Source organism: Ammospiza caudacuta, chromosome 16 (genome assembly GCF_027887145.1).
Source record: "Ammospiza caudacuta isolate bAmmCau1 chromosome 16, bAmmCau1.pri, whole genome shotgun sequence".
Taxonomy (NCBI): domain Eukaryota; kingdom Metazoa; phylum Chordata; class Aves; order Passeriformes; family Passerellidae; genus Ammospiza; species Ammospiza caudacuta.
Genome location: NC_080608.1, coordinates 10,648,146 through 10,671,492, shown reverse-complemented (window position 1 = coordinate 10,671,492; position 23,347 = coordinate 10,648,146). Strand labels below are relative to the sequence as shown.

The following is a 23,347-nucleotide window of genomic DNA, read 5'->3' as shown; positions in this document are numbered from 1 at the left end:
GTTCCCACTCTGAATAAACTATGGAATATTGAACAGAAAAAGAGGTATGTCCAGAAAATACCAGGCAAGATAATGAAGGTCAGTTACCTGTGAGGAAGATATGCTGCCTGAAACAGGTTTTTCTGTTCTGGTAAAATAATGTGCCTGCAGAAACAATCCTGTCTAAACTTTTGTGTATGACATCTGTGGGTTTCACTCATTTGTGTTGATGTTGCAGCACATTATGTTACAATATGAGGGTGGTGGGCTGTGTTTCTTGGCTTTTGCAAAGAGCAAGAAATGAAATGTTTTAAAAAATTCCAAGAAGAGAGCAAGACAAATGAGTGTGCAGGGAATAAGAGTAACAAGAGACTTGGGTTATGGTGTTGAGATCCTAAATGGGAATGGCTTTGTTTATGCTGTTCTCTCTAAGTTATAGTATACAAATATTAATTAAGCCATACATCTTTATGAAGCATATGGATAATTTCCCCTTATTACAGAAGGTAATAAGGAAGCATTAAGGGTTGTATTTTAAAGATGAAGAATCACATTAAAATGATATCTAATTAAAAAAAAATGTTGGTAAAAATAATCCCACTTTTTGGTCCACAGCCTGAATTTTTCTCAAGTTCAGTCTTTTTCTGAAGAAAAAGTTTGTTAAGTTTGTTACTTTTTTCTGAGCCCGTGGCAAGAACTGTACACTCAGTAGGTGCAGACTCTAAGGAGACAGAGAGACTTGGTAGATTTAGGCAACCTTTGCCTTTGTTCCAGTGCCCACAAGAGTTGTTTTTAAAGCCTTCTTCCTGATTTTCTTTTCATTTTGAGCACTAAATTCTAAACAATAAAATCAATCTGAAAATCTTCCTGCAAATTTCTGATAAATATGTAATGTGACTGCAGGGCAGGAAGTGTGTGCCTCTGACATAGGTGACTGCAGTGACATCCGTGACTGATGCTCCAGGAAAGAGTCAGGAGGGCAGCGGGGAGAACATTTTCAGCTGGTGGGTAACTGCTGGGTAGGTGAGCAGTGGAATGGCTCATGCCCCAGGAATCACAGATGGGGGTGAAGATGGTCTGGGGTCGTTGCCCTAAAGGTGGTAATGTTATTGTAAAATTGTTGCAATAAACCCACTGTTTGTAGGAATTGTGATTTGTACAAAAGAGTAAAGGAAAATAATGTTCTGAAGGCAGATTTTGCTGGTCTGCAGGAGCTCAGGAGTGGGATGTGTGCCAGCAGAGGGCAACAGCCCTGAGCGCCGCTGGACAGGCTGGTGCTGCTGCAGCATCCACCGGAATGCTCATCCCGGGGAGTGCTGGCATCCACCGGAATGCTCATCCTGAGGGAATGCTGGCATCCACAGGAATGCTCATCCCGGGGAGTGCTGGCATCCACAGGAATGTTCATCCTGAGGGAATGCTGGCATCCACAGGAATGCTAATCCCGGGAAGTGCTGGCATCCATAGGAATGCTCATCCTGAGGGAATGCTGGCCTGGCTGCTCCTGCCCTGCTCTCCCAGTCACACACTTCAGAACACAGCCCACCGGTGGGACTCTTTCACTGCCAGAGCATCCCTGGGTCCAGCCCTGGGAAGGTCCTTACCTATGAGGTCTCCCAGAGCATCCTTGTGAGAACTTGTGTTCCTGTGAGCTGCTGCAGTAGGTAAATTGTAGCTGCTGATTTGGGTTTGTTACTGAATTCTAGCAGCAGCAGGGCAGCAGATAGATACCCTCAGGTCTCCTCTGCTGAGGCACCTCCATCTCCAGGTCCCTTGGGAGCCAGTACCTGAGTACCACCGCCAAGTGACTGCACTTTGTGCTACCAAGGCAGCTATTCCAGCAGATACCCTATATATTGCTTTTCTTACATTAATATTCTTAGAGAACCTTTTCCAAGAAAACATATGGTCTAAATACAGACCTATCTGAGTATCTACTTAATTAAGATGACAAAAGAAGTTTATTTAGAAGGGACTCCTGGAATTAGTCTGGTTCAAAGAACACTCAAAGCAGGACCAGCTTCAGGGTGAGATCAGTTTGGTCACTCAAAGATAAATATATAACTTAATATATATGCATTAAAAATAAATATGTTTATATATATATATATCAACATATATTTTAATCTAAATATCTGTATCTCTAAAAAACCAGAACGAAAAATAATTTAGGCTGCGAAGATGTAGCTTGAGAATCTTCTGTAAATGCAGTGTTATATTTACACCTTTCCCAGCTCTTCAATGCTGAAACCTTTTTTGGAGCAAGATTTTTGAAGAAGATTTCTGAAGGAAGTTGATGAATAATTTCAAGGAAGAGATTATGCAACTAAACAAGAGCTGCTAAAGATAGGAATTTCTCGATATAGGTCTCTGGAGCTTGAACATTGGTATATACCTGGAAACAGGTATGTGCAGGGGAGTAAAGTGTTCCTGAATTGTTGTTTGCACTGTATTCAGGCAGGATGATCCAGTGATTCACAACTCTTGCAGTTTGCCTTGCAGAACTAGAAGGATTTTTCCCAATTTGATGCCATTTGCTTTCTGCTGGGTTTTTGGGAGGTGAAGAGTGGCCTTTCAGGCTTCTGCAGAGACTGTGGAGATTGACAAGGTGCTGTCTGATTGTATTGGGGCTCTTCACAGAATTAAATTCTTGTAAGCACTCGGTGTCCTTTCCTTATAACCTCAGCATTAAACCAGCTGCTGGATTTTGGGCCAGGAGAGAGTTTTGGATCAGATTGGTAGTGACTGTTTTTATTCCCTCCTTTTGTGCCACTTTTATTGAAGAAATTCCTTGCTGCTGTGGAGACACTGGCAATGCTTTTCTCTCCCATCTCCCTGTGGTTCCTTGGAATTGGGGGCTTTGGTCTTTCACTGTAGATCTGACGATTGTCACAGGAATCTGTGAAGGTTTTGATGGGCTGAGGGATGGTGGGACTGGCTGGAACAGGTATTTGGGGACCTTTCTGCTCTGAGAATTGGTTATATGGTTGTCAGTGATTGAAGGTTGATTAGATGTAAGGTAATTTTTGGCTACTTGAGACTAGAAATTTTTGAAAGAGGCTAGAAAAATTCCACCCATCAGGTGTCACTAATTCCTTTCAGCTGAATGCTTTTTCATGCTACCAGTCTTTGCTTAAAAATAAACAAGAAGTTTTTGCCTTGGGGTTGTTACCAACATGATTATTTTGCAAGGCTGCTGTAAAGATAATCTCTGATTACTGGAACATGCTTTTGTTCCACTCCAGCAAGGACTATTCACTGTTTTGCTTGTCTGTCACTGAACCTTTCAGGATTTGTACACAAGCCTGTGGGGCAAAGCATGTAAGAAGGTATTGCTGGTTTGGTTCAATTTAGGTGCTTTGCTCGCAGGCTGACTGGAGTGAGATGTAAATTTTTAAGGTGAAAGCCTAATATTTTGTTGTTGAAAAACTTTGTGTTAATAAAAATACACAGGCACTTTGCAGCAGTTTAAGGACTTGCTCTTGTATCTGGACTTTTTATGATTACTGAGGGATTTACTCAGAGGAAACAAGTTCTAGCCCTCATTTCCGAGGTAAATTCTACTATTTTTATATAGTTGCTTTTTCTCTGGTTTGAGCTTGTGTCTTGCAGTTTTGCATGTTGTGCATCAACAGTGTAAGACTGGACATGAGGAAAGTACTAAGGGATCTGGATGTTTTAAACTGATAGTTTAACAGGATTGTCTAGGGAAAACGAAGGAATTTTGCCTGAACTCTGTGTGAGGTTTGACTTCATGGCTTTATCTGTATTTCTTCTCTTTAGGGGTAGGCTGCCAAATGGTGTTTAAATAGCAGGACTCTCAATCCCCATGTGTCTTTGATAAAGTCCTTCAAGTTTCAGGTGTGTTAAGTTTTCTTACCTGAACAATTAGGGTGATGAGTAATTAAGATTCTCAACAAGCTTTTGAAACCCTCCTGTGGAAGGCACAATAGCATCTGTTCATCATTGCTGATAGGTTTTAAAAAGATGTATGAAACTTGGGCTGAGGACATGGCTTGAGGAGAAACATACAAGAGTGAGGTAATTTTATTTACAAAAGAGATGAAATGGCATCTTCAAAGAGAAATCTCTTGATACTTCTAGTTATCTCTTCCTTTTGCACAAGAACATTTTGTGAGTGGATGAGTAATGAAGAAGGCAAATGTTTCTTGTCTTTAATACAATTAACCTCTAAGGCCTCACTGGTGCAGAATAGAACAGAAAAATTCTTTTAATAAAATGAAGGGGGAAAAAAGATTTATGTAGAACTCTGTGCATTTGTATCAATTGGAATAAAAATGACAAATGTAATTTAGTGTAGTGCTTTAGGCTAAATAGCACCTGCAGTTGAGGACCCATATTGCCTGTGCAGGGTCTATCTATAACAAATCTATCTATTTGGCCTGATAGATTGCATAAAGGACAGGAAGGCTTTGATAAATTGGGGAACCGGAGGCAAGATCCTGCTTTCTGCCGTGGGAGTGGGGAGACTTTGGGGGACTGGGACCCCCTCCTTCCTCACCATCAGCGCTCCTCTCCTGCGGGCTTGCACTCGGCACGGGGGATGCTCAGCCACTAAACTCCTGTCCGGTCCGTAGATCGCAGGGACTGCAGCAGTTTGGGCCGCCCGGAGGACAAGTCCCGTGCAGCGGGGACGGATGCGGTGCCCGGGCGCTGCCCCGGCGGGTCCCGCTCGGCCCGGCCCGGCCCGGGGCTGTGCCTGACCGATGTCGCTGCGGCAGCGGGGCCGTGCCGGGCCCGGAGGGTGCGGAGGGCGGTGCGGGGCGGTGCTGGCGTTGCCCGGAGACGCTGGCCAGCCCCGCCGCGGAGGGGAGGGGGCTGGCGGCGCGGGGAGCGGCGGCGCTCGGAGCGGAGCGGAGCGGGGCGCGCCCGGCACGCAGCGCTCAGCGCTCCCGCAGGAAGCGGCCCGCGGCGGGGGCGGCCGCTCGCAGCCATGCCGGGCCCGGGGCGCTGAGCCGGCCCCGCCGCCGCCCCGCACAATGGAGGAGGAGAGGTGCGTACCGCCGGCAGGCAGGCAGGCAGCCTTTGTGTGCGCCCGGAGCGCGGCGGGATGGGGATGCCCTTGCCCGGGCTGTGCGCAGGAATGCGGGGCGCGGCTGCGGGAACCCCGGCGGGGATGGACGGAGCCCGCCGAGCCCCGGGGATGTTGCAATGTCATGGTGACAGAGGCGAAGCCGAGCAGCCGAGGGGCTTCCGTGCGATGTGCTTGGGGTGGAATTAAGGACGTGAGGGAGGCAGGTCGGGGGGTGTTCGCTAAAATGGAGGTGCGGGCCATGGGGCTGGGATGCCGGACAGTGGGCTGAGATGCCGGGCAAGGAGGAAGGGTGCTGGACAGAGGGGTGGAATGCCGAACACAGAGGTGGGATGCAGGACAGGGGTTTGGGGTGCAGGACAGGGGGGTGGGGTGCAGAACAGAGGGGTGGGATGCAGGACAGGGGGGTGGGTAAGCTGCCCCGCCGGCACAACGTGCTGGGTTTGTGTGTGCCCTGCCTGCGCCTGGAACCTCAGGCAGCCGACTTTGGCATTCTGCTCAAGACAGAGTCGCTGATATTCGCTGCTTTTCTGAGTCACGAGTGAAAATCCCTCACGCCCGTGGGTGCTTTGGGGTCGGTTTCCTGCCGGCGGTGTGCGGTGCTCGGGCAGTGCAGGGCATCCCGCGCCTCCCTCGCACCGGAGCTGGACTGTGTAGACTTTATTTCCTGCCAGGCAGATATTTTGCTCCAAAACCCGCGTGAAGAAGTGTTTACAGAGTCGACCTAATGTCCACTGAACCCATAAAAGATATTATTCTGCGCAGGGACCTCGTGCATGCCAGAGATGTTCAGTGTTTTGGCTCTGCCCTCATTGCTTCCCTCTGTCAGGTGCCTTTTGCACACCAGAAGCTACTTGTGCTTCTTCAAATGAAGCGTTAAACTGGTCTGGGGTTTTTACAATATTTTTTAAGAACAGGATATGCTGAGTGCTTCCTCTTGTGCTGGTGACCTTGCAGGGAGTGGGGGAACAGAGAGGGGGCTTGAGCTGCTGGTAGGACTAAATGTCAGGGCTTGACAGGAGTTTTGTTTGAATATGATACATTAGAAAATTAAGCTGGAGTCAACCCCCAAATTCTGGAAATTTTCCTTCTGTTGAGGGAAAACATTCACAGCAGCCTGTAGGAGTTGTTTTCCAAGCTCCAAAGGGCAGCTTTCTACCCTTCTGTGACTCAAGGGTTGCAATTGTTTGTGTATTTAATGTGCAAAACCTTTCATCCTGCCACGTTTCTCATTGCAGGGCTTCTGCTTTCCCTAATGGTGTGAACAGTCACCTCTGAATATTAATCCAAATAATAATTAATTTCAAGTGCCTTGAAATCTTAGTTTGTCACGCTAGATGCCAGCTCATGGAATGGGATTTCCTTTTCTTGTTTGTTTTTTTTCTTTTTTTCTCTTTATTTGAATAAATGAGCCTGTGTTTGAGGAAATGGAACAGAGCTGTTTTGATACCCCAGGCTGGGCTCATCCTTGGCACAGTTGTTTGTTAATTTTTTTTTTGATGGCTGCCAGCAATGGTCTCATTTTGACTGGGGGCCTTTTTCTGGGGATACAGTGGTGAAAAAGCCACTGGGAAAATACCTGGAGTGTTTTACCTTATCCTGTTTTTTCTAGACCATCTGTTTTTAGGGCATGAAGGGCTGTCCTCATCAGCATGTTCTCTGCCTCTGGAAGTGAGGAATGATTACCCAAATTGTTGCTTTCATTTCTAGTTTTTGGGAAGAGGAAGGCGGTCCTGAACTGGTTGTGGGCAGTAGTGATGTGGGGTTTGACTCTTGGCAAGAAAAGCTGGAAATATTCACCTGCTTTCTGGTTAAAAGGGCACAGTGTGTGGGGCTGTGCTGGAGCTGCTTTGGCTGCTCAGAGGAAGCTCTGGGAGGAGGTGCTCAGAAATGAGCTTGGTGCTGTGCCTTTACCCCCCATTTAAACTCAGATCTGTGTTGGGCAGACTGCTCCTCAAATTTTACACTTGGTGGCTTTCACTATGGCAGAGTTCCCCCTGGTTTTTAATATTATTGCATTTTCCCTTTTCGTGGTTGCTGAGGATCTGTGCTGTTGGTGCTCACTTCACCTCTGACTCTGGTCCTGAGCCTGGCCAGACTCAAATATCCTGTTAACTTGCACACCAGGACACTCAGTGGTATCATGTGCCCATGGCATTGCACCTGAGCAGAAGCACCTGAGGGCAAGGGAGATTTAACCTGAAACGTTCACATGAGGCAATAAAATATTTCAGAATCCTGCTTTCCTTTTACTGAGCTTATAGTAAAATGATGGCACTTCTACTTTATGGAGAAATTGTGTAAGGCTTGTAGTTAGGCGTGGTACTCTGGTTCTGAATTTGCAAGAGTTTGAATAGGAAAAAACCCTCTGGAATGCTAATTTTTGTTAAAATATTAAAACACCTGTGGTTTTATATTTAAGTGAAGGTAGTCTGTGGTATCTGAGAAATACAATACTTGTCTTTGAAGGCCAATGGTATTGTCATATTTGACTTATTTTGTGTTGTTTCCATTAGTGTCAGCAAAGACTTTTCTTCTCACTAGTTCCCAAAGTCTTCTTTCCCCCTGAGGTCTTGTTTGATATGAATACCCTTTTGGGATCTGCTGTATGCCAATTGTGTGTTTTCCTAAGCTAATGTTTCCATGTTGATCTAGGCACTGAAAAAAATCAACAAAATACGAAAATAATATTGCTATTAAAAGAAAAATAATCCTTTCCATTACGCTGCCTCCCATATGTTTTAATGATAATGCATTTCTCTGAAATCCTCTCAAAACCCAGTTCAGTATGTGGATCCCTTCAGTCACAATTTTTTTAATGTCTTTGTATGTACCTAAAGACAAATTCAAAAATTGAGATTTTTATAAATATGCCATTACACTGACATGTTTTCCTTACTGTGTCTGCCTAAATACAGGCAGACACAGTAAGGAAAAGAGGAATAAAATACAGGAATAAAACTATTGGGCATAATGTATTTGTCCTGTGATTTGGGGTGCTGATTCTAAACAGAGAATTAGGCCAGTTAAAGTAAAATGATTTTTCATTGTGCTTAGACTAAAACTAACACTAATTCTGGTCTCCGTTGATCTTTGTAGAGGTATTCACGTTTTGAAGACTACTAAGTGCTACTGGGCATCTGTCAGGTTTTTAGGCCAGAGTGATGTCAAACCTCTCAGAAACTGTTGATTAACATTTTCTGGTGATGATTCTTACATATCCCCAAAGAAGCTCCACAGACTTTGGAAATTCATGGTTAGCAGGCACTTTTAAGTGAATCCAGGGCTATGAAGCTGCTACAGAGGTGCTGGATTGTCCGTGCAGGACTCTGAGCCTGGGTGCCCCAGCTTGTGGTGCTGAAGCTGTGCAGTGTTGGGGACTAGCCAGGAGAGCAGAGCTGAGCCTGTGCTGCTGAGGCAGGAGAGGAGAGCAGCTCCCAGGGATGCACAGTGGGATGGGGCTGGGCTGGACATGTCTGGTGTCCCATCCCCAGTGGGAGAGCCTGGTGGAGGGGGGCTCTGTGGTGTTCCTGTTGGGTTGGGAGCTGAGCCTGGAGGCTGTTCTCCCAGAAACATGAGCAGAACCTTGCCCCTCTGTGCTCTGAAGGAGACTGCATTTGAGATCTGCCCTTCCTCCAGGGTGAACTCCTGGCTCCCATAAAGCCGGTGTTAGAACTGGATTTGGCAGAGCTGGGATTTTTGTTCCTGGGATTTACCAGCTCTCTGCACGGCAATAATCTTGCCAGGGGACACTTTATCTCTAAGGAAGGCTTTTATTCTTTCACATAATCTACAAAGACATCTGTAATTATTGCTGGTAACTAAGGCAACCCAACTTTACAGTTGGTACGTGCGGGCAGCAGAACGGTGGGGTATGGCTTTTAAAATACCTTCCTGTCAGCTGGGTGGTGGCCACACTTGGGCTGGGAACCCTGGCAACCTGTGCCCAGCCCTGCTAGGGGGTCCTGGAGAGGAGGAACACGGTGTCAACAGGATGGTGATTAGCTTCACTGCCTTAATTGGGCACTCTCAAATAGGGGTTCATTTGTTCTACTTGGGGACATCACTGAAAGGCCACGCAGGAGGGGGCAGCGGGGCTGGCACTGTCTGAAACTAAGAGCCTCTCTGCTCATTTTAGGAGCATCCTGCTGTGCCTGTAAAGAGGATGTTCATCTGGCCCAGGGAAATTAAATCATTTGTCCATTCACTGAGTGCACGGCCTCGGATAGCCCAGGAATAGAACAAATTGCTCCTGGCAGCTGCTCACGAGTCCTGCTGCTGTGGTAGGACATCAGCTTGGCAAATGTGGGGACAATGTCCCTGTGCTCATGGGCTGCAGGGGCTCTGGCATCTCCAGTTGGTCTTGGCTGGCATCTTTGATCAGAGGACCCTATTCCTCCTTTGCTTTAATCCATTAAAATAACAGCAGTGTAATAAATGTAATAATTCTCAGCCTTGTGGGGGGACAAATCTCAGAAAAGGCTGTGAAATGTAATGGTTTGGTCTTCTCAGGAGCAGCTTTTGCTTTCTGTCAGGGTGCATTTGCTTGGAGCATTCAGGTTCTTGCATTTTTATGTTGGAAATGTGTCAGTGATCTCTGAGAGTATGTGCATGGGAGTGTAAAATATCTCTCCCAGATAAAATCATCCTCTCTCTGTTACTGGAACACAATTCTATCGGAGCTGAATCAGTCTTTGAGATGAGTTAAAGGCTCTAAGCCATTAATTCCTCAAATTTGTTTTTTTGATATGAGTCACTTGGAAAAAACTTTAAATAGCATATCTTGATCTTTTTTGAAATAAGTTTTCAACCAGACATTCTGCAGTATTTTCTCTTTGGCAAATTCTGAAATCTGCCCCTTTTAATTAAGCTGAGGGTGTCTCTTAGGATGATTTTTAAAAGCTTATCTTTCCTGCTTTTTAGGAAGAGCTGATTGATCTTCTTCCAAAATCCTGAAGCAAGTTTTTTTGCTTTTAAAATACACAGACAAATGTTGGTGCAGTTGAGGCTTTATGAAAGCTTGACATTTGACCTGACATTTACTTTGGTGTTCAGTGAAACTTGCTGTGTTCCTTGAACTGTATCTTTTGCCAGCAGAAAAGTTTGAACATCTTTGGTCCCTGGCACTGGAGAGCTAATAAACAAATCTCAGCAGTGTGCTTGTTCTTATTAAAGAGCCCCCATGGTTTCTGTGTGCATGGTTGGGTTTTGGGTCCCTGGGGTGTCTGTGAGGCTGCCCAGGGCAGTGTCCTGTGGTGATCCAGATGTCCTGCCCTGGAGCAATGGGAGTGGCTCTCCCTGATGCTTCTTTTGGTTTCACTTTCTTTTTATTTTTTATTTTTCCTTTTTTGTTTACTCTGCTTACTTCCTGTACGTGTTCCAGCTTTGGAGCCCGAAAGCTCCATGAAGTCACTTCCAGCACTTCCAGAGCCTTTTTTCCCCTTCTTGCCTCAGTGGTGCCACATGGGCAGGTTTAGCTGTTTAAAAATCAAGGTTTTATGCTGGGGTGTTGAAAGCTGTGGTCACCTGGCCTGAAGTCCCAATGAAGGTTTGTGACAGACCCTGCACTGAGGCTTAGCTGGGTTTGGCTGTGTCCCTGCAGCAAGGAGGATTCCTCACTGGAGTGTGCAGAGCTGGGGAAGAGCCAAGTGCCAGCACAGCTCCATGGCCAGGGACACCTCTGGCAGTTTGTGTGGCACAGAATGAGTTCAGTGTTCCTCAGGGACAGAAAAGCTGTTTGTGTTGTTGCCTGGTACCAGTCCCTTGAATGCTGAACATTGAACACGAGGAATTCTTTCTGATTTTTCCTCTTTTAACCCAGCCACACTAAGCTAATTGGATGATGAGTGTAACGGAGTTGGGAAGTTGTCTCCCTCCCTGGGACATGTGCTGAGGGATGTTCTGCTCAGCCTTGTGGCTTCACTTACGGCTGAGAATATTCCACTCGCTCAGCAAAGTGAAAGAATTGGCTGGTTTGTGGCATTAACCTTTGTCTCAGGCACAAAGCTGGAGGCTGCTCAGTATGCAGGCTGGATCTGAGCTGTGTGCAGCTTGGCTGCTGCTCAGCCTCTGGCCTCTGCAGGAAGGAGAGTGCAGCCCCCAAAGGCTGCTGGGGGGCAGAGAGCTTTGTGTGCTGTCAGGGGACACGGTGTGGTGACAGCCACTGGCCAGGAGCAGGCAGGGTGTAATGTTAGCCAGGGCTTCACACTGCAGGGGTTGTAAACAGTGAATGATGTGTTTTTCAAAGGGAAAGTCAGTGTGTGTAAGTGTGCTTGTGTATAGAGATATATGTGCATGCATGCACACCTTGACAGGAGCTGACAGGGTGTTGTGGGAAGGATCCTGCCACACTTCCCTGCTCTGTGCCCTCCTTCAGACATCACCCTCTGCTCACCAGAGAGCCAGGATGCTGGGCTCTCCAGACTGCTGGTTTAGCCCAATTCAGCCTTTTTTATCAAGCCAGCCCAACTAAGAAGGGTGGTGGGGAGGAGGGGACAAAGGTGAAGGAGACTGTCCCTTGGAAGGAAAAGCTCTGAGAAGGTCTCCAGTCAGGCACATGGGGCAATGAAGTTATCTCCTGAGATCTACCATTCTCTAGGGGTTGGTTTTAGACAAGGACAGCCCTCCTTGGCTTGTCTTGTTTGCCTTTGCTGCCAGGGTTTGAGGGGTCAGCAGAACAGAGACCTGCCTCAAAGTGCTGCTCCCTTCTCAGGTGGGAGCCTTGAGCTCTGAGTGATTTCACAGGCTCTCAGACCAGGGAGGTGGAGATATTGACCTGCTGTCAGTTGTGTGTAAAGAGCCAGTGCTCCCAACAAAGTAATGAGGCCACGTGTGTGCCTTAGGCACCTGTTGGCCTGGTTAAACACAGCACAGAGCTGAGTGCCTCTGGTTTGACATTACCTATGGAGCTGGTGCTTCTGCTAGGAAGGTTTAATAATTCATTCCATATGTTTCAGTGGCAATAAATAGACTATTTCTGAAATGGAAAGCAGCTTCACTAAAGCTTTGAAAGCTGTGCAGGGAGATTTAATAGCCCTTTTCTACTTGCCTCTAAAGAAGATACAAGTAATGTATTGTGTGCTTGCCTTTTTCAGATGGGACATTGAAGGCTAAACTTCTTTTTCTCGGTATGAATGTTAAAAAAATCCATGGTACTCTTGTAGTTCCCAGTGTTGAAGTCCATTTCTATTCAGTGAGGCAATTATGTTCTGGCTTGAATTTCAACTTATACTGCTTTCCTGGCCTGAAGCCTGTTAAGACTGGGCTTTGTCCTCAGGTGTTTGGCACTTCTTTCTTTTCTTCCCTGCTGGCTGAAATGTGGGCTGAGTTGGCTTTCAGCATCCATGCAGAAGTAGCTGCATTTTTTGATGTGTTTCATGTGGGGAACCTAAACTGACTGACTGACTTGTGAGTAGCTCCATGCTTAAATACCCTGTGCTGCAGTTTTAGGATGCTTGTTTTTTAAAGTGCCATTGAATCAAACCTTCTGCTCCTTTTTTTTTTTTTTTGTCCCTGTTTTTAGCATTAAGCAGAGTTCCCGTTCCTCTGAGGCAGCTGAAGATGAAAAGGACCAGAGGACAGTGACAGTCAATCCCTCTCACATGAGAAAGGCTTTCAAGGTCATGAATGAATTACGGAGGTACACTTTTGACTTACTGGGCTCCCTCTCTGGTTTAGCAGAATTGTGCTGATTGAGGGACATAGAAAATAGTCTGTGCCATTTTTATTACAGCTAATGGTTGCATGTGGAGGATTAATCACAAATAATGATTAATCCTGAAAGTCCTTTTGTGGTGGGCTGCTCTCCCCAGTCTCAGACCCCTGTCTTCCCAAAAACGTTATCTGAGCCATGGTCTTCATTTATAGATGATAATTCATTTAGTTTTTCCATTACTTACAGCAAATTCAGATGTAAACTATGTCCTTAACTGAGATAAGGGTCTGAAACCCAATAATAGAACATTACAGACATTAAGACACCTACACATAATTACAGACCAAAGATTATTAATGTACTGTTCTTAGCCTCTTTAACTAGCAGCATCACTCAGTCTGGGCTCAGCACTCCAAAGTAAGGGGTGAAACAAAGCAAGTACTCAGGAAGAATGTCAGCTCTCTTCTTGCAAATTGAAAAATTCCCATATTAGTTAAAAGAGAAGACCTTGGTCTTTACACAGCTGTGTGGGTACAGGGAGAACAGAGGCTGAAAAAAACATCTGTGAACACAGCCTTGAAAACTGCTGTCATCACATCAGCAAGGTGGTGGCAGTGGTTCAGCCTCAATTGTTTCTTGGTGGCTGTTATCCCACTAAGCAGACAGAAGTTCAGTGAGCATTTCTCTGACTAATTCATTAGACTTTTCACCTTTCTAGTTTTAAAAAGAATTCTTATGTAAAGTATGTGTGTCACACTCATGAATGTACGTGCTCCCTAAGTGCTGAGGGGATGTGATGAAAGCAGGTAACAAACACCCTCTGCTCTTCTGCACACTCCAAGTAATCAAAAGATGCTCTAATAGCTAACTCTCCATGGATTAAGTAGTTTCCTAATACACACTTCTCTAGTGTGGAGAGGGATTGGAAATGTTTCCTTCCTCAGATATCTGACAGCAATTCTCTGTTGCATAGGAACAAAATGGAAATATTGTAACTATTATATGAAGCAGGGTGTGTTTTTTTTTAACTTTTAACTGGCATCCTTCTGGTCCTTTCTTTGTACTGAAAGCAAAGGATCTGAAGCTTAAGTTTTGTGCATCTATATTCAGAAATCTATTGTGCTACTGTTATTCCTTTGTTAATTGAAGCAGAGTGGGAATAACTGGAGATAGACAATGTTTCTTAGTGCCTGTGGTTAGGTATCTTGTGCAATACTGAAAAGATAAAATATAGAAGAATGAAAGCTGCCATTAAGCACCTGTATGAGTACTGTTTTTTTTTTTTTTTTTTTTTTTTTTTTTTTTTTTTTTTTTTTTTTTTTTTTTGTTGGCTCCTGTTGCTGTTGTGGAATATACAGTTTTCACATCTCTTGAATGTGCACTGAGCTTGGGATCTGTTAAGCTCTCAGCAATCAGTGTTAATAGATGCCTTGGATAATAGTTTCTCCCTTTACATGCATCCAGAAATCTCATTCAGCGGGTCTAGAAAAATCATGCTAAACCTTTAACCTATATACTATATAGAATCATGGAATTGTTTAGGTTGGAAACACCTCTAAGATCATTGAGTCCAACCCTTAACCCAGCACTGCCAAGGCCATCACTAAACCATGTCCCTTAGGCTTTTAGTTGGCAAATGTGGATGAAATTAATTTTATGAATGGTACTTTAGATTACTATAGCCCAAAATGGAATTGAGCAGAGCACCTTTTACATAAGCTAAAAGAAATGAGGAAGCTTCCATTAAGAGGCTTTTAAAGAGGTCCCATCATTGCCCCTCCCCTTTCCAAACTGGAATGAATGTAGGGTACAGACTGCCAGCTCCTACTTTCTTCTGTATTCCAACTATAACCCTTCATTTCACAGCTGTTTTTTCACATATTTCAATATATGGAGAAGAAGAGACATAGCTGGTCCATTAGAAGCTCTGTGTATGTTTATTTGATAATGCAGTTTCCTAAAGACAAAGTTCAGTGTGGAGATAAGTATTTCCAAAGAGAAGGCAGCATCTAGATTTACAGGACTGATCCTTTTTTTTGGGCTTGACATTTGAAAAGAACACCCTTAGTTTGCATTTGTATGCTTAAGCATCTTAAACCAACTTATTGGGAGGCTGAGCACTTCTTGCTGTCGGCATCTGCGGAGCTCTGTGCAAACATTAACTAATGAATCCTCAAAGGACAGACGTGGGGCAGGCAGAAAAGGTCACTCCTTAATGAAGTGACTTTTCCAAAGCTCTACAATGAGTCAGTGGGGGAGCTTACAAGGTATTTTTTTTTGGTTTCTCTCTGGAACCCCGTTCTTTATCCCAGTGATTCTTAATCCCAGACTAATTCATGAGGTAAATGAAGTCCTCAGGCCCATGGATAAACTCCAGTGATTGATACCTCTGCTCTGGCAGATCGCTGAGGCAGCCTCTGCACAATTATTTTATTTCTAATTTTTGGTCATATTTTGGTGGCCACTTTCCTTTGTGGCAAGCATGGAAGGGAGTACAGAAATCACTTCACTTTCCACTCCACCTTTTCCCTGTGGAAAGACAGAAGTGGTGCTGGTGTTCCCTTGCATGGCTATTTCTTGTCTTACAGATCTACTAGAGCCTGACCAAATCTTGTAGTCGGTAGTGCCCAAATCTTTAAGCTCTTCTGTGCCTCCTCCAAGCCCTGCTTGTTTGAGAGGGGAAGGAGCTGCTTGTCCTTTGTTCTTTGAGCAGCATGTATGCCTCATTTGGCTTCCAGGTTTTGTTCCCCTGAGGAAAGCAGAAGCACAGGCAGGGCTGCAGCCTCAGGAGGATTCAGGCTTTGCTGTGTAGGCAAACAGTGACAGGAGCTGGTACTGAAGCATTAGAGAGCCTTCCCCTGGGCTTTGGCAGAAGCTCAGGTGCTGTGTCTGTAATGGTGGGTCGTCCATTCTTTTGGGGCTGTGGTGATGTAGCTTTTAGCCTGACAGGGAGTTCTGAAATGATCTTTGTCCTCTCTGGTGTCTCCCCAGCAAGCGGCTCCTGTGCGATGTGGTGATTGTGGCCGAGACCGTGGAGATGGAAGCTCACCGGGTGGTGCTGGCAGCCTGCAGCCCCTATTTCTGTGCCATGTTTACAGGTACTGCTTGTGACACCAGACAGTGTGGGCTGAGCAGGCCGTTGGGCTGTGTCTCTGTCAGGAGCTGCAGCACAGGCTGCTGAAGTTTCCTTGAGAGAGAAGGGGCACGGATGGGTCTGCAGTTTGCTGTACTTGATGGGTGATGCTGGTCACCCTTGACTAATTCCTGTGGGGTGAGTAGATAGCATGTGGGGCACTGTAAGGTTACTGGAGAATTTGGCTCACTCCTTTGTGTGTTATTTTTTTTCCCCCCTAACAAGACCTTGGATCATGAAAACATTACCACTGAGCACGTGTTCAGTGCCCTAAATGTTCATGGTGCACATCAAAGAAGTTGCTGGCACAGGAGTTGTAGTTTCAAGGCTCAGTCCTGCCGATACTGATTTGGCAGTCACAGATGTTTAATCTCCCATGGCACTTTTTTCTGCTGCCTGAAATAACACCGTTGTTCTCTTGATCCCAGTGTGTTTTAGCAGCCCAGCTTTTTAACAGGGTGAGTTGCTGCAGCCCAGTGTGTTTTGGTAATGACAGAAAGGAAGAAGAGGACAAAATTCCTGCTCTGATCACCTGATCCTTGAAGCAGGTGCCCTTCAAAGGCTGTGACCAGATGGGTCAGCAAAAAAACCCAAAGAAAGCTGGGTCAGTCCTGAAGAAGGGGAGTAAACAGCTTATTTAAGTCATTCTAGTAAAATTAGTGTGGTCAGAAACTCCTGAGCTTCATTCCCTTCTTTGCCCTCATTTTCAGGATAGGAACTGACAAATACAAAGAAAATTATTGTACACCCCAAGGAATGGTTTTTACTGCCCCTGAGCTCCAACATTAATAAGGTTCAGGGTTTTTTCCCTGTTTCATGTTCATTTGCTTGTGGTCTGGGCCTTGTTTTTTCCTTTTAAAAGCCTTGAGATTAGACCTAGTTTAATTCATTTTTCTGGAAGCAGAATGCAGCATTTCTCAGGAAAGAGCTTGTTGTTAGTGAAGCTTTTTTCCTTTCTGTGATGGAGGTGGGGAGAAAACCTCAGGTGTGAGATGTGACACTGCCCATGGTGGCTTTATCAGTGTGGTGAGCTAAGGTGGGGAGCATTTGTGTTTTCTGGTACTGGCTGCATGGTGAGGCAGAGGAGCAAATGCTGCTCAGAAGCAGCTCTGTGTGTGGGCAACTTGTGGTGCTTGTTCCTGATGAAGATTTTAATAAAGAAAAACCCTTGGAAAAACCCTCTGATCCTTAGAGGTCATCTGAGTGGGAAGGTGGTTGTGCAGGGCTGCTCATGTTTCCATGCAGGAATTCTCTGGGCCGTGTAATCCCTCACTCTGTGAGTTAAACAGTAATCAGCTCACCCATCATGTGGCTGCCCTGGGCTGGGTGACAGCCTGGCAGCCGCCTGTCCCCTCCCCCTGACGAGTCCCCGGGGCCAGAGGGTCAGGCAAAGAGCAGCTCTGCCTTTGCTTTCAGTCTGCCTAGCCCAAATTCCCAAGGATGGCTCGTGTGACCACACAGAGTGTGTGATCTCCTTCCAGCTGCACGGGGACAGTTTAAAATCACACCTTCAGCACCATCTGGGTGTTGTAATTTGGTTTTTTGCACTGTACAGCAGTGATAGAGCCAAGGGCTCACGTTCTGAGCTGCTCTGTAGGGGTATTTGCAGGAGCTGCTTGTGCACACTGAATTCCCTCTGGAGGGTCCCCCAGCAGTGAGTGATCAGTGTGGAGCTGTGAGCACTGGGAACCACACTGGGACCCACAGCTCACCCACCTCCACCACTGCTTGCCCTGCAGGCTCTGACTGTCAGCTGGCCCTGATTTTGGAGCCATGAATGACCTTGTCATGATCCTGGGGTCTTTCCTAAGCCATGAGTGTCCTCTGGTTAGCCATTCCTCTCTGAAGTATTCCTGGAAAGTCTGAAATGGGGTAGGCACATTTTCCATTTGTATTTCCAGTGCTGAAGGAGAGATGGGACCAGCACTTCCTGAGTGTCCCTTTCCATGCTGGCTTTCTAGATCGTTGGGAGGTCCAATTCTAGAGCATTTGGTTGCTGGTCCTTATTGGCACTATGCTGTGGGGAGGATTTGGGACAGTGATGTCTGTCCATTTAGAAGAAAACAAAATCATTTCAGAAAGGGTGACAAATACTCCAGTGACACTGCTAGGACTGCTTCTGTCAGATACCTTAGGAATTTTGGAAGTGCAGAAGGAGGAAGCAGAAACCTCCCTTGCAGGTTTTATGTGCTGCTTCAAAGCACTCACTCCATGTGTGAGAAGCTGTGGTTTTGTTATCCAGTGCACTCATGCACTCACATCTGTGACTTAGGAAACAGCCAAAGCTGTGGCTTTGCCCTGGGAAATGCAATGTGTAGGAGCAGAGCAGGCTGCTGTGCTGGGTAAACACAGCACTGTGGGCTGCTGCAGTTTGGAGTGTGGTTCATCCTGTGACAAAACAGAGCTCTGCTCTCTTCTTGCCCTGATGAACAGAGGGGAGTGGAAAGGGCGCTGCTGGGGTGCAGGAAAGGAATGCCTCCAAGAGGGGCTGGTGTGTGCTGTCTGTCTCCTACAGAGGTCTGCTCAGAGCCACCCTGCCTGTTTTGCCTGCCTTTGCTCCCTCTCACCTCATCCCTGGTGTCTGCCTGGCTGCAGTGTGCAGGGATGGGGTCTGTGCAGTGCATCCTGTGAGGCGGCCCTTCCTCATGTGTGAGAGGTGCCAGTGATTGGAATTATTCTGTAATTAAGGTATCAGGTAGGGCTGGAGTCTGACTTATGAAAGACACCCTAGGAGTTGTGTTTTGTGGGGTTTAAGGTGTAGGGGTTTTTTTCTGAAGAGATGTGAGATGAGATGCCCTCAATGATCCAGCACCCAGCTGCCCACAGGCTGCTCCCCAGGCTTGCCCTGGGTCTGTTGCCTGCTCCTGGTCTGCACCAACCCCTGCCTTGGTTCCCTTGTGGTGTCTCCAGGCTCTTTCCCATTCGCCAGCCCTGGAGACTTGTCCCCCTGTGACAGTGGGAGTGGCTGGATGGCTCTGGGTTGGGTCCTGTCCAAAGGTGGGCGCAGCACACGGGACCCTCCCGGGCTGGTCCTGCAGCAGAGCCAGGGGAGGCTGTTGGTATGCAGGGCTGGCAGCTTGCTGGTGGGTGGGAAAGCCCACACAGCTTTTATTTTTGTTGCTTGTGTCACATGGATGCCACCAGGAGAGATGATGTTATCAGATTGGTCCCTGCAGGCTATTTCTGCATTGATCTGTGTGTGTGTGTGGCTGAGCCCCTCCCCACACCGAGGGTCCTGCAGGGCTGGGGGTCTCACTCACCCTCCCCATGCAGGGGGTCACTGGTTGCTCCTCACAGGCACCTCCAGCACCACAGGGCTGATAGGGACTGCTCTGTCCTCAGAAGCACCCTTTCATCTCTGGAGATGTTTGGGGATTTTTAGGGGGAGGAAGTATGTGAAGATGACATTTTGTCAATTAAAAAGTCCTACCTGCTTTGAAGGCCTCCCAAACGTAGGCCATTTATCCCTTTGTACTGGTACATTTGTATTCATGAGCTTCTCTGAATAACATTTCATTATTCAATTTTAAAAACTGAATTTGGGGCAAATATTATTTCAGTTCTCGGGATGTTGTTGACTGTTCTAACACTCATGGTCCCACCCCACTCCTATTATTCACCTCCTTATTCACATAGGGAAAGTCAGCAAAGTTCAATTAGCAGGATCCAGGTTCTGCTCAAGCTTGGGCCCTCTTTAGCATCTGACTGTGCTGTGCACTTACTGTGCCTGGCCACGTCCTGTGGAATGCTGCACAGAGATGTAGGCTGTAATTACTTCTATAGGCTGCAGGAAATATTTTTCCACTTAATCCCACAGCAGTACTGAGTCACCGGATTTCTGAGAGTAGTGATTATTCATGCCCAGGTTGAAGAATTGACATTTATTCGTGCTCTCCTTTGTTTAGCTTTGTTTTTCCACCTATCATTTTCTTTCCGCTTGGGAGTTTGTTCTTTCTTTTCTGTGGAGGTCCTGGTGATTAGCTCCTGGGTGAGGTCAGCATGTGTGGGGATGCTGAGAGGGCCTTGGGGAGTCCTTTCTCCTCCCCACTGGATGTTTTTGTTATTCTGATGTGCTCCTGTTGCACGGGGAGTGTGGAGGTGTGCATAAAGCTCTGGGTCATGAATAGGCTCTTACACAGCTATGGGGCTTTGCTTTGTGTATTCAGGGAGGAAATTATTGCTCTAGTTCCATGTACTTATGGGTTTGGGGAAGGGAAACAGTTTGCATCCAGAGGTGTGAGGTTGGGAAGGGGAGAGATGAGAACTGCATCTTTCAGTGGATGCTTTGCACAAGGTGTAAGTGATGGATAGCTTACAGCAGGGTAATTTAGGAGAGAAGCTTGCTGCATGCTGGGTGTAACTGCTGGTCTGTGTGCTTGTTTTTCCGAGCAGGTTTCAGCTTCTTTCTAAAGAAAGAGAATAACACTGCATTGCTTTTAATGTAGGGTATACAAAAAAAATGCTCTACTGTCGCTGTTATAACATATTCATTCATATTAATTCATATTCATTTATTTTCACTCATATTCTTTTAGCTTCTTTCTAAAGAAAGAGAATAACACTGCTTTGCTTTTAATATAGGGTATACAAAAAAAATACCCTAATGTTGCTGTTGTAACATATCAATTCATATTCATTCATGTTCATTCATGTTCATTCATATTAATTCTATCCATTTGTATATATATTACAAAACATTAATAAATAGATATAAAACTGTTTTTCTCAAAGGCCTTTGTAAGACACATCCACAGTCTCTTGGAGTCTGTCCCTGTTCTGAGACATGATTGAGGGACATACTGGGGGTTTATTTTTAGCTCTTATATTTGTTTGAACACAGGTGAACCATGGCAGGTTCTTTTCTGTCAAGAAACTGAGTTTTTTGCATTTATTGATTTATGTTTACACCAGTGTCCTCAATCTTGAGTTGTTTCTTAGGTGGCATTAGGAGGCTTCTGGGAATCTCACTGGTGGTTCCTCAATGGTGAGGGACAGTGCCAGCAGTCAGACAGCAGGAGAATGTGCTGGGTGTGTGGGGAGCAAGCTGTAACTGTCCTTCTGAACTGAATTCCAGGAGACATGTCTGAAAGCAAGGCCAAGAAGATTGAGATCAAGGACGTGGATGGGCAGACCCTGAGGAAGCTGATTGATTACATCTACACGGCGGAGATCGAGGTCACCGAGGAGAACGTGCAGGTGGGTCTGCTCCAGCAGCTCCTCTGCAGAGCTTGGAACTCAGAGGCACAGGTTCTTCAGGGGTGAGGGGTCTCCTCAGGCTGTGGAAAGTAGTTGAGCTTGAAAAGAGCTGCTTCCAGCCTGTGTTTAGTCTTGGGGCACTTTAGTGCTTTCCCCACGCTTCAGTCATGTTGCATTTGGCTTTTGTGTGGAGCTGTTGTAACAAGAGCAGGCATCTGCCTTCCAAGAAGCTGTGCTGACTTGTGGGTCAGTCTGTCGAAGGTCAGAATAGACTCAGACAAGCAGTGAGTCAAATGTTTTAAGGCCATGGCACAGGAATGTGGCTGTTAGTTTTGAAATTCTTCTGGGTAGTTTGAGTTGTTTCACAGAGCTTTGAGTGGAATACATTGTTCAAACGAGGACATTCTTCCTTTTTTTGTGTATGCGCTCTGTCTTGAATTTCTGAGAGGTAAATATTTGTTCACAAGTGGAAAGAGTAATTGAAAGGCAGCCTTCAAATAAAGCAGGGTGCTCAGGAAGAGTGTTTTGCTGTGTCACTTGGCTGTAGCTGCTGGTAGAGCTCTTTCTTTGACTCTGCTTGTATTTGTGGTAAGAAAAAGGCTCTGCACTTAGCCACTGATGTCTGGGAGGGATGCTGAGAGCTTGTGTGTGGACATGCTTTTCAGCTGGTCTGTTTTGTTTGCAAGTGGCAGTTTGAGCCTGTTGTCTTCCTCACTTTGCCTTGGACATTGCCAGGGGAGCAAGTCTGTGACAGTGATGTTGGGGAGAGTTTTGTTGACCTAATTAACATGGCAAAATTAGAGTGGTTCTGCTTGAAATGAGGTTCTTGCTGTGAGCTCTTCTGCTCCAACCCCTCAGGCAGAGTGCAGTTCTTGCTGCCCTGTCCAGGAGCTTGGCCAAACCCCTGAGCCAGTCCCATCCTTCATGACCTACATCTGTGGGGGCCTTTTCTTGCCCCTTCTGCCCTCTGGTTTCACAGATGTGACTGTTTGGTGTGCTCTCAGCCTGGCAGTGTCATCCTGGTTGGGGTGTGGAGCCTGACTGCCCGGCAGTGAGGAGACCTTCAAGGTGCATTATGGCAAAGGAGCTGAGACTCAAACCCAGCCCTGGGTGGCTTGGCCTGGCTGATGCTCTGTGACCCACGTCAGGGTCATCAGGAGCTGGCACAACATCACTCACTGGGGGACTGGGGTGGGGCTTCTTCCACCTCTGGGGTCTCCCATTGCTGGAGGAGAAATGACATTTACACACCCTCAGGCTGTAAATTTCCCTGTTTCTGTGAGGAGTATGCAGGCTGTATCCACGTGCTTTGTGAAAGGTTTCCTTTCCTCCCATGCTGCTGGGTCTTGGGTGCTCCAGAAGCTCCCACTTGGCATTTGGGATGTGCAGAGCTTGGGATCCCATCTGCTGAGCCTGCCTTGGATGGGGCTGGGGCAATGACCTCAGCTGCATTCCAGTTTTGGTGCTCCAGCTGCACTGGGGTGTGAGCAGTGCTGTGGGAGCAGCTCCATCCTGCCCAGAAGGTCTCTGAAAATCCAGGTGTTGCCTTTCCTGAGCAACTAGACAACCATATTTTTTAGTAAAACATAACCAATGCCTTCTGTGGCCCAGGGATTACAGGGAGTTAAAGCAGATCTCTGGCTACATTATGGCTTTCATCTCTCAGACAGTAAGTTAAGAAAATATAAGTTTTGAATACTAATTTTTTTTTCCAAGTCTAGTAAAGCAGGTCCTTTTACTGCAGGATTTATTTCAATGTCCACTCTGTATTAACTCTTCAAGCTAGAGGCAAATTAATTCATAGGAGCTAAGAAATGAAGCTGATCTACTGCAAGATTAACTGACTATTTTAAATTTTATTACATGTTTAAAGTGTTCATCCTGAAAATGTTTTATGGCATTTAATATAATTGTGTTATGAAACCAATAGAAAGAGAAATTTGTATCCTCTCCCTGGGTGTTTTACTCTGAACAAAATGCCATAAACAGGTTAATATTCACCTTTGGCCACAAGAAGAAAAGGTTACATAAGTGAATATTCTGTTATTTATTGGAAAGTTTCACATGAAGGCTAAAAACAACAAAAATTAACCTTCTTATAGTCTTTCATCTAAATTAGTAGTGTCAGTGTTAGAAAGAAGTGAGCAGGTTTGGTCCCTTGCATCTCCACATCCTCCTGCTGCACAGCTTTGGGTCATCCATCCATCCATCCATCCATCCATCCATCCATCTGGAAGGACACCTCAGCAGTGTCTCTCTGTGCTGTTTCAGCAATGTTTCTTTGCAGCCCTGCTTGGACACAGTGAGAATTTCTCTTTTCCCAGCAGGTATC

General features: G+C 46.0%; 1 protein-coding gene across 1 annotated transcript in view; it reads left to right on the top strand.

The window, feature by feature from the left end:
* Window positions 1–4,821: 4,821 nt before the first annotated feature.
* Window positions 4,822–23,347, top strand: part of KLHL3 (kelch like family member 3) — a 49,069-nt gene continuing 30,543 nt past the window's right edge. Inside the window, exons 1-4 of the mRNA XM_058815218.1 lie at window positions 4,822–4,993; window positions 12,555–12,671; window positions 15,678–15,784; window positions 20,894–21,015. Coding sequence (XP_058671201.1) covers window positions 4,980–4,993; window positions 12,555–12,671; window positions 15,678–15,784; window positions 20,894–21,015 — 360 coding nt within the window. The 5' untranslated portion in view covers window positions 4,822–4,979. The remainder of the gene's footprint in view (window positions 4,994–12,554; window positions 12,672–15,677; window positions 15,785–20,893; window positions 21,016–23,347) is intronic.